The sequence below is a fragment of the Bos grunniens genome, chromosome 7, assembly GCF_055505025.1.
Source record: "Bos grunniens cultivar Pamir isolate PY7600 chromosome 7, Bosgru_T2T1.0, whole genome shotgun sequence".
In the NCBI taxonomy this organism is placed as follows: domain Eukaryota; kingdom Metazoa; phylum Chordata; class Mammalia; order Artiodactyla; family Bovidae; genus Bos; species Bos grunniens.
The window spans coordinates 14,972,998-14,990,270 of record NC_141171.1 but is presented as its reverse complement, the minus strand read 5'-3'; the positions used below and the strand labels follow the sequence as shown (position 1 = coordinate 14,990,270).

At 49.8% G+C, this 17,273-nt stretch overlaps 1 protein-coding gene across 4 annotated transcripts in view; it reads left to right on the top strand.

The window, feature by feature from the left end:
- TYK2 (tyrosine kinase 2) overlaps positions 1-9,217 on the top strand; it is a 29,699-nt gene extending 20,482 nt beyond the window's left edge. For all 4 annotated transcript variants that reach the window (XM_086409274.1, XM_086409275.1, XM_086409277.1 and 1 more), the window contains exons 17-26: positions 712-847; positions 928-1,082; positions 2,421-2,571; positions 3,392-3,489; positions 3,762-3,954; positions 4,330-4,448; positions 4,866-5,038; positions 5,252-5,369; positions 6,902-7,012; positions 7,197-9,217. In XM_086409274.1, coding sequence (XP_086265400.1) covers positions 712-847; positions 928-1,082; positions 2,421-2,571; positions 3,392-3,489; positions 3,762-3,954; positions 4,330-4,448; positions 4,866-5,038; positions 5,252-5,369; positions 6,902-7,012; positions 7,197-7,331 — 1,389 coding nt within the window. In that variant the 3' untranslated portion in view covers positions 7,332-9,217. The remainder of the gene's footprint in view (positions 1-711; positions 848-927; positions 1,083-2,420; positions 2,572-3,391; positions 3,490-3,761; positions 3,955-4,329; positions 4,449-4,865; positions 5,039-5,251; positions 5,370-6,901; positions 7,013-7,196) is intronic.
- Positions 9,218-17,273: the final 8,056 nt, after the last annotated feature.

Sequence of the window (17,273 nt, the reverse complement as noted above, 5' to 3'; positions counted from 1 at the left end):
GGTCCAGTCACCCATTTCCAGAACACCCTCTGTGTGCCAGGCTCTGTCCTAGGCCCTGGGGACCTAGGAGAGAAGAAAATAGGCAGAAGTCTCCATTCTTGGGGGAAGCTGGCATTTTACTTGGGAGGGATAAACAAGAAACATTGGGTTGGTCAAAAAGTCTGTTCTGGCTTTTCCATAGCATCTTACAGAAAAAACTGAATGGGCAAAAACTTTTTGCCCAGCCCAATAATAAGTATATTACATGATGTGTCAGAAAGTAGCAAGAACTGTGGGAAAAAAAGCAGAGGTGGAGATGAGGATTTGCTGCAGTTTGGGGAAGAGGTGAAGCCTTAAATAGGTGGGTCGGGGAAGGTCTCATTAAGGGCACCTGGAGGGGATGTGGGGCAGGGGTGGGGGTATGAGGACATCTAGGGGCGGTGCATTCCAGCAGGGGGAGCAGACAATGCAAAGGGCCTGGGGCAGGAGTGTGCCTGACACAGGCTGAGGACAACATGAGGTCCTCTGGCCTTTTGTCCCTGAGAGCCTTGGCCTCCAGTGCTGGGAAAACAAGAAGGACTCACTGGGGATCTTGGACTGCCTTGTCACTGTGACAATGTACTGCCATATCCATAATAACCACAACTGTCTTTTTTACCTGGGCCATGTGGGATGGGTAAGGGTAGGATCTACAGCCCCCAGTGACCATGCCCCCTTTCCACCCCACTCCAGGAAGACAAAAGCCTGGTTCATGGCAACGTGTGTGGCCGGAACATCCTGCTGGCACGGCTGGGGCTGGCGGAGGGCACCAGCCCCTTCATCAAGCTGAGTGACCCCGGCGTGGGCCTGAGTGCCCTCTCCAGGGAGGGTGAGGACCCAGGAGGTGCTGGACACAGGGATGGGCTGCCCCACTCCTTTACCTTGCTGACTTCTGACCCCGGCCCCCAGAGCGGGTGGAGCGGATCCCCTGGACAGCCCCCGAGTGCCTGTCTGGTGGAGCCAACAGCCTGAGCACCGCAGCCGACAAGTGGGGCTTTGGTGCCACCCTCCTGGAGATCTGCTTCGACGGCGAGGCCCCCCTGCAGGGCCGTAGTCCCTCTGAGGTATGGCCGGAGCACCCCTGGGTCCTTCCCACAAAGAGGGCTGGCACCCCCCAAGGAATCCAGAGGGCATGTTTCAGGGTTCAGAGCTGCCTCCCCTCTGGCTGTGCAGCCTCATCTTGCTGGAGCTCCATCAGTTTCATCTGTCAGTTGCAGTGAACTGCAGTCCCGACCTCATAACGTGTGTGTTCCGTCACTTCAGTCGTGTGTGACTCTGTGCAACCCTACAGATTGTAGCACACTAGGCTCTTCCCTCCATGGGGTTTTCCAGGGGAAAATGCCCTCCTCCAGGGGAATCTTCCCGATCCAGGGATCGAACCCACATCTCTTACATCTCCTGCATTGGCAGGCTGGGTCTTTACCACTAGCGCCACCTGGGAAGCCGCATAAGGTCATGGTCACAGCAGATAGTCACATACTTTATTTATGTTTATAAAGTGATAGTTTTTAATGTATTTATTTATTCTTATTGCTTTTTAATTTTTGGGTGCTCTGGGTCTTCGCTGCGATGTGCCAGCTCTCTGGTTGTGGCCCTTGAGCTCTAGAGTACATAGGCTCAGTAATTGTAGCACACAGGCTTCTCTGGTTGTGGCACACAGACTTAGTTGCCAAGTGGCGTGTGGCATCTTTAGTTCCCCACCCAAGGATTGAACCCGCATACCCTGCACTGGAAGGCGGATTCTTAACCACTGGACCACCAGGGACGTCCCAGGTCACATGCTTTAGTTTTAAGCAGTGTCCAGGCCATCAAACAGGCTGTCGAGAGTAGGGGTTCCCAGAGGATGCCCCTGACCCAGCTGAGGGTTGGGACAAGACTTCCCAGAAGAGTTTTAATTCAAGTGCAGAAGTACCACAATGTCCCAGGCTGGGAAGGGCAGCCTAGGTGGCAGACACAGCCTGTGCAAAGGCTGGGAGGCTTTAGTGCATTCAAGGAGCTGAAGACAGTAGGAACTTCCTGGGAGTTGGTGGGTGGGGCCAGCAGGACCTGGCCAATTAGAGGCTCTCAGTCCCAGGCAGAGGATGCTGTTTATAGACACCAAGGTGGGCGAGGCCTGGCTGCCTCCTTTCCATCCTCAGAGGCAGGTGGAAATCCAAGCAGAAAAGGCCAAGGTTGAGATGCTCCAGTATAGCACAGTCGGCTGGACTTGGGTTCCAGTCCAGACTCTGCAGTGATGGCCAGCTCTGCATCCCTTTGCAGAGGCTCAGTGGCTTCATCTGTAAAATGGCAATGACAGGAACAAGGAGCCAACTGGTCTACCCTGTCCCTCTGAGGACTTGACTCTGCCTCCTGTGAGACCAGGACTGAGGGTGTACACTGACTTCTAGTCTCCTCCCCACCAGAAAGAGCGCTTCTACCAGAAGCAGCACAAACTGCCTGAGCCCTCATGCCCAGAGCTGGCCACACTCACCAGCCAGTGCCTGACCTACGAGCCAGCCCAGCGGCCATCCTTCCGCACCATCCTGCGTGACTTCACTCAGCTACAGCCCCAGAGTGAGCACCTCGCCAGGGCGGGGATCCTGGAGGAGGGAGGACAGGCTGGGATCCCTGCTGACACGGGCATGGTGTCCCCAAGTCTTGGTACAGTGGCTTAGAGTGTGTGTGGGTTTCTAATTCACTTAAGCAGAGGGGAGGGAATATCCAAGCTCTCCGTTTAAAAAAAAAAAGGTTTTTTTTTTTTAAATTTTTTGACTGTGGTGGGTTTTTGATGCTGCATGTGTGGGCTTTCTCTAGTTGTGGTTAAAGCTATTCTCCATCTAGCTATTCTCCAGATGTGGTGCTTGGGCTTCTCATTGCGGTGGCTTCTCTTGCTGCAGAACACTGATTCTAGGTGCATGGGCTTCGGTAGCTGCAGCGTGTGGGCTCTGTAGTTGTGGCACATGGGGCTTAACTGCCCCGCAGCACATGAGATCTTCCTGGACCAGAGATCAAGCCAGTGTCCCTTACATTGCAAGGCAGATTCTTAACCTCTGGACCACCAGGAAAGCCCCTCCCCGTCCCGCCCCCCCCCCCCTCAGTGTTTTGCTTGAGGAGAGCCACAACTTCTTCGGATGAATTAGACCCTGGAAAATGTTTTGGTTGTTAACGAAAAGTTTGTGCCCTTAACCCAATCTCAAAATATCCCAGGTGTCAGTTTTGGTCCAGTCAACTATGCATTTTAGACAAATGGAATTTTTCAGCCCTTGTAAAACCGGTTTCCTTGTCTGGAGGATCAGAGCTGGGGGGTAGCAGTCGTCGGCTTTCTGTGCCCTCAAGTATGGGCTCTTTGGGGGAGAGAGCGGTCGTCTGGACTTACCCACTGTGGCTCTCCCAGATCTCGCTGATGTCTTGTCTGTGAGCCCGGATTCACTGGCTTCAGATCCCACGGTTTTCCACAAGCGATACTTGAAAAAGATCCGGGATCTGGGTGAGGTGAGGGCGGGGCCTTGAGGGCTGGGGGCGGGGCCTGGATGCCCAGGGTGGGGCCTGGAAGACCGAGGGCAGGGCCTAGGCTGTAAGAAAGCTCTGGCCTTAGAGACCCTCAGCTTCAAGGGAGGCCCTGGGGAATTGAAAGGGAGGCCTCGGCTCCCAGGGGCCCCCATCAACAAGGAGCAGGCGGGGCCTAGGATTTTCCAAATAGACCTGCCTGGAAAGTGGGCTTGGGGAGCTGGGGTGGGGCTGACCCTCTTGCACACTCCGGCCAGGGTCACTTCGGAAAGGTCAGCCTGTATTGCTACGACCCCACCAACGACGGCACTGGTGAGATGGTAGCCGTGAAGGCCCTCAAGGCAGGCTGCGGTCCCCAGCTCCGGACGGGCTGGAGGCGAGAAATCGACATCCTACGCACGCTCTACCACAAGCACATCGTCAAGTACAAGGGCTGCTGCGAGGACCAAGGTGGGCGGGGCCCACAAATGTAACGAGGCGGGACTAGCGCTTGGGTGGGGCTTTGTGGGCGGGGCCAACATGACCTGGTCATGACCTCCGCCTCTCAGTCCTAGGCAGAGGATGCAGTTTGTGGACACCAAGGTGGGTGAGGCCGGGCTGCCTTCTTTCTATTCTGAGATACTTTTCTGAGATCAGGATGGGTGGGAGCCATGTCAGCTCCCTTGCCAGGGGACGGGTCGAGATTTGATCGTCCCCCCTGAGGACAGATCCTAGAGTGGACGGGTCTTGGCTCTCCCTCCCCATCTTGGGATTAGGGGGTGCAGGGTGGACAGCCCGCGGTCCTAGCCTCCACCACCCTTATGGGCTGCCCCTCTCTGGTGTTAGGCGAGAAGTCGATACAGCTGGTCATGGAATACATGCCCCTGGGCAGCCTCCGAGACTACTTGCCCCGGCACAATGTCGGGCTGGTCCAGCTGCTGCTCTTCTCCCTGCAGATCTGCGAGGTGGGCCGGCCCGCCCCTACTCCCAGAACCTGCCCCCTCTTTGACCTGGCCTGAGCTTCCGATCCCCTCTGCTGGCCTCGACGCGTAATCCCTGGGCGGGCTCTCCTCCATCTTTGTCCATCCAGCCGATCATCCATCATCGGGCCACACCCGCGCTGGCCCAGATCCCCAACCCACGTAATTCCCACAGCTGACGTGGTCCCGCCCAGCGCCTGGCTCCTCCTAATTTTCTCGCCCCCAGCCTGGGAGTGCCCCCTTGCGGCCCCTCCTCTGCTGTCCGGCTCTGCTCCTGCCGGGTCTGCCGTCCTGCCCGCTTCTCACATCCTGCCCGCTTCTCATGCCTGGTCCGTGCCATCCTCGTCACGCCTCCTCAGGCCGGGCCCTGCCCCCACTGATCCAGACTCATCCCGCCCCCAGGGTATGGCCTACCTGCACACACAGCACTACGTGCATCGAGACCTGGCCGCGCGCAACGTGCTGCTGGACAACAACAGGCTAGTCAAGATCGGGGACTTCGGCCTCACCAAGGCCGTGCCCGAAGGCCACGAGTATTACTGCGTGCGCGAGGATGGGGACAGTCCTGTGTTCTGGTAACCAGGCGGGACCCAGCGGAAGGGGTGGGTGGGAGGTGCCACGGCTACCCAGAGCAGACAGGGTGGAGTAGATGCATGCTGGGGCCCCAGACAACAGGGCCTGGGTTCAGTGACCCTGCCCCTCCACTCTTTAGGGCCACAGGGCTCCTAAGCCTCAGATAAGGACTCCAGTCTGGCCCGGCCCACGGCTTGAGTGCCCTTTCTCCCCAGGTATGCCCCGGAGTGCCTGAAGGAGTGTAAGTTCTACTATGCATCAGACGTCTGGTCCTTTGGGGTCCTCATGTATGAGCTGCTGACCTACTGTGACTCCAGCCAGAGCCCTCCCTCGGTGAGAGCCAGGCCCGCACACCAACACCATGGATTTGCCTCACAGTCCTATTCTGTAAAGTTGGCCACTTACATTGCAGAGGGCTTTGACTGTGACAGAAACTCACTGAAATAGGAACTGCTAATTCTGCCATTTGCAAACCCCAGGGGGACATTGGGAACATGGCTTGATCTAGATCGTCAGATGTCATTAGGAACCCAGTTGTCTCCATTTCTTGACTCTGCTGTTCTCTGTGGTAGCTTTTTTTTTTTTTTTTTTTTCCGCCACACCATGCAGCATGAGGGATCTTAGTTCCCTGACAGGGATTGAACCTGTGCCCCATGCAGTGGGCTGTGGAGTCTTAACCACTGTTAGCATTTCTCAGGGCTTTCCAGGTAGCTCAGCTGGTAAAGAATCTGCCTGCAATGCAGGAGACTCCAGTTCGATTCCTGGAAATAGGCTACCCACTCGAGTATTCATGGGCTTTCCTGCTGGCTCAGACGATAAAGAATCTGCCTGCAATGCGGCAGACCTGGGTTTGATCCCTGGGTTGGGAAGATCCCCTGGAGGAGAGCTTGGCAACCCACTACAGTATTCTTACCTGGAGAATTCCATGGACAGAGGAGTCTGGCAGGCTACAGCCTATGGGGTCGCAAAGAGTCAGACACGACTGGGCCACTAAGCACAGTACAGCACAGCACTTCTCAAGTGGACCTTCCCTTTAAAAAAAAAAAAAAGCAAGCCCGCCCTCTGCTTTGGCCACGGTGGACCTAGCTGAGAGGAGGAGGATTTTTCTCTTTCCATCATGATTCAGGACTCTGACTGGTCCATCTTGGTTCACGTGCCCTCAAGGAAGCCAATCACTGTGTAGTTCTGTGTCGAGAGGAGGAGCCTGTAGTATGCGAGGGCTTTATGCCCAAAGCCAATCAGAGTGCGTATATAGGAGAAGAGAAAATAAGATTCTCTACAGGCAAAAACAACTAGCTGGGAGGCTTAGTAATAACATCAAACACCTAATCCAGACTTACACTATGAATATCAGTTTAACTAGGGACTTCCCTGGTGGCCCAATGGTTAAGACTCCTTGCTTCCAATGTAGGGGGTGCAGGTTCAATCCCTGGTGGGGGAACTAAGATCCCAGATGCCACATGGTGTGGCCAAAAAAGAAAAAAAAAAAGTTTTATCCAACTTCACAATAACCCCAGGTGGTAGATTTTATTACCCATTTTACAGATGAGAGAACCAAGGCCCAGAGAGGTGAAGTCATAAGTCTAAAAGTTATACAGCTGGGAAATGGTTGTTGTTCAGTTGCCAAGACATGTCTGACTTCTTGCAACTCCATGAACTGAAGCATGCCAAGCTTCCCTGTCCCTCACCATCTCCTGAAGTTTGCCCAAGTTCATGTCCATTGAATCGGTGATACCATCCAACCATCTCATCCTCTATCAGCCCCTGAGGGTCCCTTAGAATCCCTGCCATCCAGCTCCCGGCTCCTGACCTCTATTGAGGTAGCTCTATCTCTTAAAAAACAGCTGCTCTTGTTTCTTCTGTAGAAATTCATCGAGCTCATAGGCCTCACCCAAGGGCAGATGACTGTGCTGAGGCTCACAGAGCTGCTGGAACGAGGGGAGAGGCTGCCGCAACCAGAGAAATGCCCCTCTGAGGTGAGATCCTCCCTTTCCTCTTCCCCACCATGGGACCAGGGAGACAGTGGAGTTCACAACCTGGTGAAGCCAGCCTCCCTGACTCCCTGTGCCTTACCGCTACCCTGAGACCCCACCCCAGGGAACTGACTTTCCTAGACTTACTCCGTTTGGACTGCTATAACAAACTTTTTCCTTTCCCCAGATCTATTGCCTCATGAAGGACTGCTGGAAGGCAGAGGCCTCATTCCGCCCGACCTTCCAGAACCTCGTACCCATCCTCAGATCATACCACGAGAAATACCAAGGCCAGGCCCCCTCGGTGTTCAGTGTCTGCTGAAGCCCACCAGCAGCTCTGTTTGAGGGGGTTGGAGCAGACAGTACCCACTGAGAGCAACTCCTAGTCCTTAACCTAAGAGGAGCTCAAGATGGGAGGCCAGCCTCACCGACTCCCTGTGCCTTACCACTATCTGGCGACCCCACCCCAGTGAACTGACTTTCCTAGACTTATTCCGTTTGGACTGCTATAACAAAATACTGCAGACAGAGTGGTTTATAAACAGCAGAAATTTATTTCTCATGGTTCTGGAGGCTAGGAAGTCTAAGATCCAGGCACCAACATGGTTGAATTTTGGTAAAGGCTCTCTTCCTGGTTCATAGCCTGTGCCTTCTCACTGCATCCTCACAAGGTGGAAGGGGGCAAGGCATCTTCCTGGAGCCTCTTTTATAAGGGCACTAATTACATTCGTGAAGGCACCACCCTCATGACCTATGCACCTCCTAATACCATCACTTTGTGTGTGTGTGTGTGTGTAAGCACGCGCACACGCATGCATGTGTATGCTCAGTCATGTCCAACTCTCTGCAGTCCTATGGACTGTAGCCCACCAGGCTTTTCTGTTAATGGAATTTTCCAGGCAATACTGAGTGGGTTGCCATTTCCTACGCCAGGGTATCTTCCTGACCCAGGAATCGAGCCTGCATCTCCTGTGTCTCCTGCATTAGAGGCAGATTCTTTACCACTGAGCCACCTGGGAAGCCCCATTTTTGGAATTTAGAATTTCCACATAGGAATTTTAAAGGGACACAAACATTCAAATCATGGACCCTTCCAAAGTCATGAGCTTGACACAGACTCCTGAAGGACCCAGGACAAGGAGCTAACCAGGCCCTTGAATTTGATTCTTTTTTGGCCATGCCACTCAAAGTGGGACTTTAGTTCCCCAACCAGGGATCAAACCCATGCCTCCTACAGTGGAAGTATGGAGTCTTAACCACTGGACCACCATGGAAGTCCCAAAGCTGATCTTTCTGCCCTCACCTAGCTCCTGCCCTTTGAGCCCACTGTCTCCCCTAACAGGGTATAAACTGGTATTTCCTCTGCTAGAGGCGTGGCCCCTGGGCCCTTTTTCAGCAAGGATCTTCTCCCCTGAGGACTGCACCTAAGGCCAGACACTCAGAGCAGAAGAAGCGGGATTCAAATCTTCAGCCTTTGCTCACCTCCAAATAACCAGCCAGCAACTAGACCAGTGCCTAGAACACAGAAGACCCTCAAGATATATGTTAAATATATCAACGAAGGACTGGGGGGCCACATGCCATGTAGTAAGATTGCCAGTTTCACCCTTTTCTCACTGTGACCTCAGGCACATGGCTTCCCCTCTTTGAGCCTGAGCTCTCAACTATGAACTCGGGATGTTCCTGCTTGCTGCCTCGTTATTGTTCAGTTACTGTTGTTCAGTTCAACTCTTTGCAACCCCATGGACTGCAGCACACCAGGCTTCCATGTCCTTTACCATATCCCGGAGTTTGCTCAAACTCATCTCCATTGAGTCAGTGATGCCATCCAACCATGTCATCCTCCGTCACCCCCTTCTCCTCTTGCCTTCAGTCTTTCCCAGCATCAGGGTCTTTTCCAGTGAGTCAGTTCTTCTCATCAGGTGGCCAAAGTATTGGAACTGAATTTCAGCATCAGTTCTTCCAATGAATATTCAGGGTTGATTTCCTTTAAGGAGCATGATGTCCATGTGAGAGCTGGACCATAAAGAAAGCTGAGTGCTGAAGAATTGATGCTTTTAAATTGTGCTAAAGAAGACTCCTAAGAGTCCCTTGGACAGTATGGAGATCATGCTGCCTTGTAGGACTAATGTAAAGAGCTAGTAAGGTCATCAAATGCTTAGCAGATATGCAAACAAGTGCTTAATAAACATTTGATATCATTATTAATCTGGTGTTTGCTCACATGTTTCTACTTAATGGGTGTTCTTGAGATGGGTCAGTTACATTGTGAAATGAAAGTCTGTCAGTCATGTCTGACTCTCTTCAACCCTATGGACTATACAGTCCATGGAATTCTCCAGGCCAGAATACTGGAGTGAGTAGCCTTTCCCTTCTCCAGGGGATCTTCCCAACCCAGGGATTGAACCCAGGTTTCCCACATTGCAGGTGGATTCTTTACCAGCTGAGCTACCAGGGAAGCTACATTGTGGAAGACAGTTAAATTTCTTTCCCCAGGGTCTTCTCAAGACCCTCTGCATTGCAGCTTTCCTGGCTGGACAACTTCATACGAATCTAGTGATATTTTCTTTATATAACAGTTTTGTCTTTTTTTTTTTTGGCCATACATGCAACTTGCAGGATCTTAGATCTCCGAGCAGGGCTCAAACCCAGGCCCACAGTGGTGAAAGCACAGAGTCCTAACCACTGGTCCGCCAGGGAATTTTGTATAATGGCTTTTAAAATTAAATAATCAGGGAATTCCTGGTGGTCCAATGGCTAATCCTCCACAATCCCAATGCAGGGGGGCCTAAGTTCAATTCCCTGGTCTGGAAACTAGATCCTACATGCCACACTAAGAGACCACAGGCAGCAACTAGAGAGCTCATGTGCTGCAATGAAGATCGAAGCTCCCATGAGCCAGCTACTAAGAACTGCTGCAGCCAAATAAATATTTTTAAAATAAATACTTAAAAAGGTTGATTAGGTTAACTTTTGGAGAAGGCAATGGCACCCCACTCCAGTACTCTTGCCTGGAAAATCCCATGGGCGGAGGAGCTTGGTGGGCTGCAGTCCATGGGGTCACTAAGAGTCGGACATGACTGAGCAACTTCACTTTCACTTTTCACTTTCATGCATTGGAGAAGGAAATGGCAACCCACTCCAGTGTTCTTGCCTGGAGAATCCCAGGGATGGGGGAGCCTGGTGGGCTGCCATCTATGGGGTCGCACAGAGTCGGACACAACTGAAGTGACTTAGTGGCAGCAGGTTAATTTTAAAATAATTAAATAAAATATTCAGTATAATTCTAAATCCTTCCCCCTCTTTTTTTTGGATGGGTAATTCAAGGCTATGGTTTTTCCAGTGGTCATGTATGGATGTGAGAGTTGGACTGTGAAGAAAGCTGAGCGCCAAAGAATTGATGCTTTTGAACTGTGGTGTTGGAGAAGACTCTTGAGAATCCCTTGGACTGCAAGGAGATCCAACCAGTCCATTCTGAAGGAGATCAGCCCTGGGATTTCTTTGGAAGGACTGATGCTAAAGCTGAAACTCCAGTACTTTGGCCACCTCATGCGAAGAGTTGACTCATTGGAAAAGACTCTGATGCTGGGAGGGATTGGGGGCAGGAGGAGAAGGGATGACAGAGGATGAGATGGCTGGATGGCATCACTGACTCAATGGATGTGAGTCTGAGTGAACTCTGGGAGTTGGTGACGGACAGGGAGGCCTGGCGTGCTGCGATTCATGGGGTCGCAAAGAGTCGGACACAACTCAGTGACTGAACTGACTGAACTAATATTGACATAAGTACTGAAATGTTTCCCTCCTCTGTCCTTTGGCCACCATTGTCACCTCCCTGGGAGACAACTAATGTCATCTGGTTTCCTGTTCTGGCTTCCAGACACATTTTATCCAGACATAAGGCAATCTGTACACATGTTTTCCCATCATTTACAAAAAGAATAATATGCACTGCTATCTAGAGCTCTAACCTATTCCCCACCCCCAGCCCCCACATAACAGGTCTTGGAGGCAAGCTTTCTATTTTGTGGTTGTGTTGCAACTCATCATTCAAAAGGCATCAGTGGGCTTTCCTGGTGGCTCAGTGATACAGAATCTGCCTGCCAGTGCAGGAGACGCGGGTTCGATCCCTGGTCCAGGAAGATCGCACATGCTATGAAACAACTACTGAGCCTGTGTTTTAGAGCCTGGGAATTGAAACTACTGAGCCCATGCTCTGCAACAATGAGAAGCCCGAGCACCACAACAAAGAGTAGCCCCCGCTCACCAAAACTGGAGAAAAGCCCCGAGTTGCAACGAAGACCCAATGCAGCCAAAAATGAATACATCTTAAAAAAGAAAGCACTTAAGAAAAAAAAAATATCAGCGTTTGTTCCCTGCCGAGGTTCATGTAGTCATTCCTAATCCTTTGCTGCACACGTGCTGCCGTTACAGTGAGCGACTGTGTGCTCACATGGCTTCCCCCACGTTCAAGGGCATCTGTAAGATAGGTTCCCATTGGGAACCGCTGCACGATCTAACCTAGTAATTTAGAAAGTCGTTGCCCCCAGAAAATATTTCGATGGTTGATAAGGCAGGTCTCTCTTCATTCTTTTTTCATTCTTCTTAGCTTTTTCTTGGGCAGCTTTTTTTTTTTCTTTTTTGTATTCTTTTTTTAAAAAAATTACTTTCCCTTATGGTTTATCACAGGTTATTGGGTAGAGTTCCCTGTCCTATACAGTAGGACCTTGTTGTTTCTCTCTCTTTTTTTTTTCTTTTGTCCTACCCAGTTAAGGGGATATTTTCTTGCCCTTTTAGAAGTCTGACATCTGCCAGTGTTCTGTAGACTTTTTTTTTCCAGCCAGGCAGCAGGTGAATTTTTAGTTCCCCCAGGGATTGAGGAGGTCATGGCAACCCACTCCAGTATTCTTGTCTGGAGAATCTGCATGGACAGAGGAGCCTGGTGGGCTACAGTCCATGGGGTCACAAAGAGTCAGACTCGACTGAGCGACCAAGCACAGGGATTAAACCCATGTCTCCTGCTGTGGAAACGCAGAGTCCTAACCACTGGACTGCCAGGGAATTCCCTGTAGATGTATTTTTTCCTTAATTTATTTTTATTTAATTGAAGGCTAATCACTTTGCAATATTGTGTTGGTGTCTGCCATACATCAACGTGAGTCAGCCATAAGTATACATGTGTCCCCTCCCTGTTGAACCTCACTTGCATCTCCCACTCCATCCCATCCTTCTAGGCTGTATATTTTTGATGTGTGTGTGGGAGAAGGTGAGCTCCTTGGTCAGATCACAGGACCCTGTTTCTTATCCATTCTATATTTAGTAGTTTGCATTGGGCAGCTACCTTTTTTAAACTTTTATTTTAGACAACTTAAAGCATATTCAAAACCAGGAGGAATAATATAATGAACCTACACTTAACCAAGAAGGGCTTCCCAGGTGGCGCTAGTGGTAAAGAACCCGCCTGCCAGTGCAAGAGACCCAAGAGATGTGGGTTCAGTCCTGGAGGGCTATGATCCATAGCGTCGCAAAGAGTCGGACAGGACTGAAGCGACTTAGCACACATGCACACTTAACCAACAGCCAGCATCAACAGCTTCTAATACTCATGGCCCATCTCTCTCTCTCTCTTTTTTTTTTTTTCGGCTGCACTAGGTCTTAGTTGCAGTACTCGGGAGCTTTGTTGCCGCATGTGAGATCTAGTTCCCTGACCTGGGATCAGACCTGGGCCCCTGCATTGGGAGACCAGAGTCTTGGCCACTGGACCACCAGGGAAGTCTCCCCATGGCCAGTCTTGCTTCAACTTGACCCCTGCCTCTGGATCATTTGGAAGCCAATCCCAGAAATCATGGCATTTCATCTGTTAAAACTGGTATATACCTTGAGAGATGTTACCACAAGCAATAACTACAATGTCATTATCACAATTGAGAAGTTCAAACAGTCATCCCTTAATATCATGATATAGTTCAGAGTGTTTAGATTTTCCCTTCTTCAATATTTGATGAATGGTTGTTTACAGTTCATTCAAATAAAAATCCAAACAGGGGACTTCCCTGGTGGTTCAGTGACTAAGACTCTGTGCTCCCAATGCAGGGGCCTCACGTTCTATCCTTGGTCAGGGAACTAGAGCCAACATGTCATGACGAAGTCCCAGCACAGCCAATAGGTAAGTAAAATCAATCAATAAATGTTTATTAACAATCCAAACAAGGTTCATGCACTGCTTCTGGTTGGAGGCAAGTTCCTGTAAGTTTTGGGTTCCTCTTCTTCCTTCCCCCCCTTGCAACATATTTGTTGAAGAAACTAAGCTGCTTGTGTTGTAGATTTCACCAGTCTGATGGTGTCCTTGTGATGTAGTTTACCACATTCCTCTGTTCTCAGTTTGACCAACCAAGCATCAGGTTCTGTGTCCAGTTTAGGGGAAAGTCTCCCTCACAGAGGGCAGTGAGTCCTCTCAGCAAGTGACACTCAGGGAATGTTTGTCCGTCCTTTCGTGATGCAAGCCGCCACCTGGTCGATCAAGAGGCAGGCTTTCTTTTCCAACATTTTATCTGAACAATTACAAACATTCAGAAAAGCTGGAAGAAGAGTACAGTGAATATTCACGTGCTGGGCTTAGTCACTCAGTTGTGTCCCACTCTTTGCGACCCCATGTGCTGTAGCCTGCCAGGCTCCTCTGTCCATGGGGATTCTCCTGGCAAGAATACTAAAGTAAGTTACCATGCCCTCCTCCAGAGCATCTTCCCAGGCCAGGGGTTGAACCCAGGTCTCCGGCATTGCAGGTGGATTCTTTACCAACTCAGCCACCAGGGAAGCCCATAGGTTCCACAATTACCATGGTGCTAAATTTTCTTTATCATACTGTGTCTCTCCATCTGTCTGTCCATTCCATCTGTCAATCCATCTCATGTTTTGGACACAAAATAGGTGGATGTCACTTTATTTTATTATGAATGTTATGAATATGAATGTTATAATTTTAACCATTTTAAAATGATTTAAGGGGCTTCCTTGATGGCTCAGTGGGTAAAGAATGTGCCTGCAATGCAGGAGACACAGGAGATGCGGGTTTGATACATGGGTTGGGAAGATCCCCTGGAGAAGGGAATGGCAACCCATTCTAGTATTCTTGCCTGGAGAATCCCATGGACAGAGGACCCTGGTGGGCTACAGTCCATGGGGTCACAAACAGTCGAACGTGACTGAGCAATTGCTGCTGCTGATGCTAAGTCGCTTCAGTCATGTCTGACTCTGTGCGACCCCATGGACTACAGCCTACCAGGCTCCTCCATCCGTGGGATTTTCCAGGCAAGAGTGCTGGAGTGGGTTGCCATTGCCTTCTCTGACTGAGCAACTAAGCACACACAAATGGTTTAAGTATATAATTCTGTGGCATTAAATACATTCATGATATCCTATAGTCATCATCACAATCTGTTTACAGCACTTTTTCATCTTCCCCCAAAAGAAACTGTCTTCATTAAATACTAACTTCCCGTTTCCTTCTCCCTCTAGCCCTCCTTCTAATTTCTCTATGAATTTGCCTATTCTAGGGACCTCGTATAAGTGGAATATTTCTTCGTTTGTGTCTGGCTTATTTCACTTAACATAATGTTTGGAGGTTCATCCATGTAGCATGTTCAGAATTTCACTTGTTTTTGTGTGTGTTAGTCGCTTAGTCTTGTCTGACTCTTTGCAACACTTGTTTTTAAGGCTTCAATTTATTTATCCATTCTTCTGTCGATGGGCAGAATTTGGGTAGCTTCCACATTTTGGTTAGTCTGAATCATGCTGCTATGAACATTGGTGGGCAAGTATCTGTTAGAATCCTCATTTTCAATTCATTGTTGGAGGTGGTTTAGTCACTAAGTAGTGTCCAACTCTTTCGACAACATGGACTGTAGATCTCTAGGCTCCTCTGTTCATGGGATTCTCCAGGCAAGATTACTGGAGTGGGTTGCCATTACCTTCTCCAGGGGGATCTTCCTGACCCAAGAATCGACCCCGAGTATCCTGCATTGCAGGCAGATTCTTTACTGACTGAGCTATAAGAGAAGCCCTTTCAATTCTTTGAAGGTCTATATATCTAGGAGTGGAAGTGCAAAATCATTCAGTTCTATGCTTAACTTTTTGAGAAACCACCAAACTCTTTCCTACAAGTGGTCGCACCATTTTATATTCCTGCCAACAGAATACAATGGCTCCGTTTCTCCACATCTCACCAACAGTTGCTACTTCCTGTTTTGTTTTGTGTTTTTGAGAGTCACCATAGCAATAAGCGGAAGTGCTATCTCACTGTGGTGTTGATTTGCATTTCCCTAGTGGCTCGTGATGTCGAGCATCTTTTTGCGTGTCTATTGGCCATTTGTACATCATGAGAAATGCTGGACTAGAAGAAACGCAAGCTGGAATCAAGATTGCCGGGAGAAATATCAATAAGCTCAGATATGCAGATGACACCACCCTTATGGCAGAAAGTGAAGAGGAACTAAAAAGCCTCTTGATGAAAGTGGAGAGTGAAAAAGTTGGCTTACAGCTCAACATTCAGAAAACAAAGATCATGGCATCTGGTCCCATCACTTCATGGCAAATAGATGGGGAAACAGTGTCAGACTTTATTTTTCTGGGCTCCAAAATCACTGCAGATGGTGACTGCAGCCATGAAATTGAAAGACGCTTACTCCTTGGAAGGAAAGTTATGACCAACCTAGATAGCATATTCAAAAGCAGAGACATTACTTTGACAACAAAGGTCCGTCTAGTCAAGGCTATGGTTTTTCCTGTGGTCATGTATGGATGTGAAAGTTGGACTGTGAAGAAGGCTGAGCACCAAAGAATTGATGCTTTTGAACTGTGGTGTTGGAGAAAACTCTCGAGAGTCCCTTGGACTGCAAGGAGATCCAACCAGTCCATTCTGAAGGAGATCAGCCCTGGGATTTCTTTGGAAGGAATGATGCTAAAGCTGAAACTCCAGTACTTTGGCCACTTCATGCGAAGAGTTGACTCATTGGAAAAGACTCTGATGCTGGGAGGGATTGGGGGCAGGAGGAGAAGGGGACGACAGAGGATGAGATGGCTGGATGGCATCACTGACTCGATGGACGTGAGTCTGAGTGAACTCCGAGAGTTGGTGATGGACAGGGAGGCCTGGCATGCTGCAATTCATGGGGTCGAAAAGAGTCGGACACGACTGAGTGACTGATCTGGTCTGATCTGATCGGTCATTTGTATTAGCTTCTTTGGAGATTTACTTGAGTCCTTTGCCCATTTTTTATTTTTTAAAAAATATTTATTTATTTGGCTGCACCGGATTTTAGCTGTGACATGCATGGTCTTTTCATTGGAGCACGTGGGATCTAGTTCCCTGACCAGCGATAGAACCTGGACCCCTGCATTGGGAGCATGGAGTCTCAACTACTAGACCACCAGGGAAGTCCCCTTTGCCCATTTTTGAATTGAGTTTGTCATGGTTGAGTTGTAGGAATTCCTTACAATCTAGATGTTAATCCTTTATCAGATATATGATTTGCAAATACTTTTGATTTGGGTTTTAGTTTCTCTCTTGGCACCATGTGGGAAGTGGACTTTTGCAGAGGCAGGGCAAACGAGGAGAGATTTAACTGGGGCAGGAACGCCAGGTGAGAAGGGGGCGTGGCCTCAAGGATGGGGCAAGTGGATGAACCCTGAGTGCTATCAAGGTCCTCAAGAAGGTCCCTCTCTGGAGCTCAGATCAGGCAGGTCAGAGGCCTGAGAGATGGAACTGATGGAGTAGGAGTGCCCACCTCTCTCTCTTTCTCACTCACACACACACACACACACACACACGTGTCCCTTCTCTTGGGATGAGGAGACCAGCTACCTGGAGGAAAAGGGCAAGAGGGATGAAGACAGGGTAAGAACTCAGTTAAAAGTATCACCCTTGGCAGACGATGGCTCAAGATTTAGCTGTCCCTCAAACGCTCCACCTCAGCACTGCACACAGGCAATGGGAGAGCACCCGGAGATCTTCAAAGACTTGTTGTTGTTCAGTCGCTCAGTCGTGTCTGACTCTGTGACTGCTTGGACTGCAGCATGCCAGGCTCCTCTGTCCTTCCCTGTCTCCCAGAGTTTGCTCAAATTCATGTTCATTAAGTTGGTGATGCTATCTAACCACCTCACCCTCTGCCGCCCCCTTCTCCTGCCTTCAATCTTGCCCAGCATCAATGTCTTTTCCAATGACCTTGGAAAAGACCTTAGGTGGCCAAAGTATTGGTGCTTCAGCATC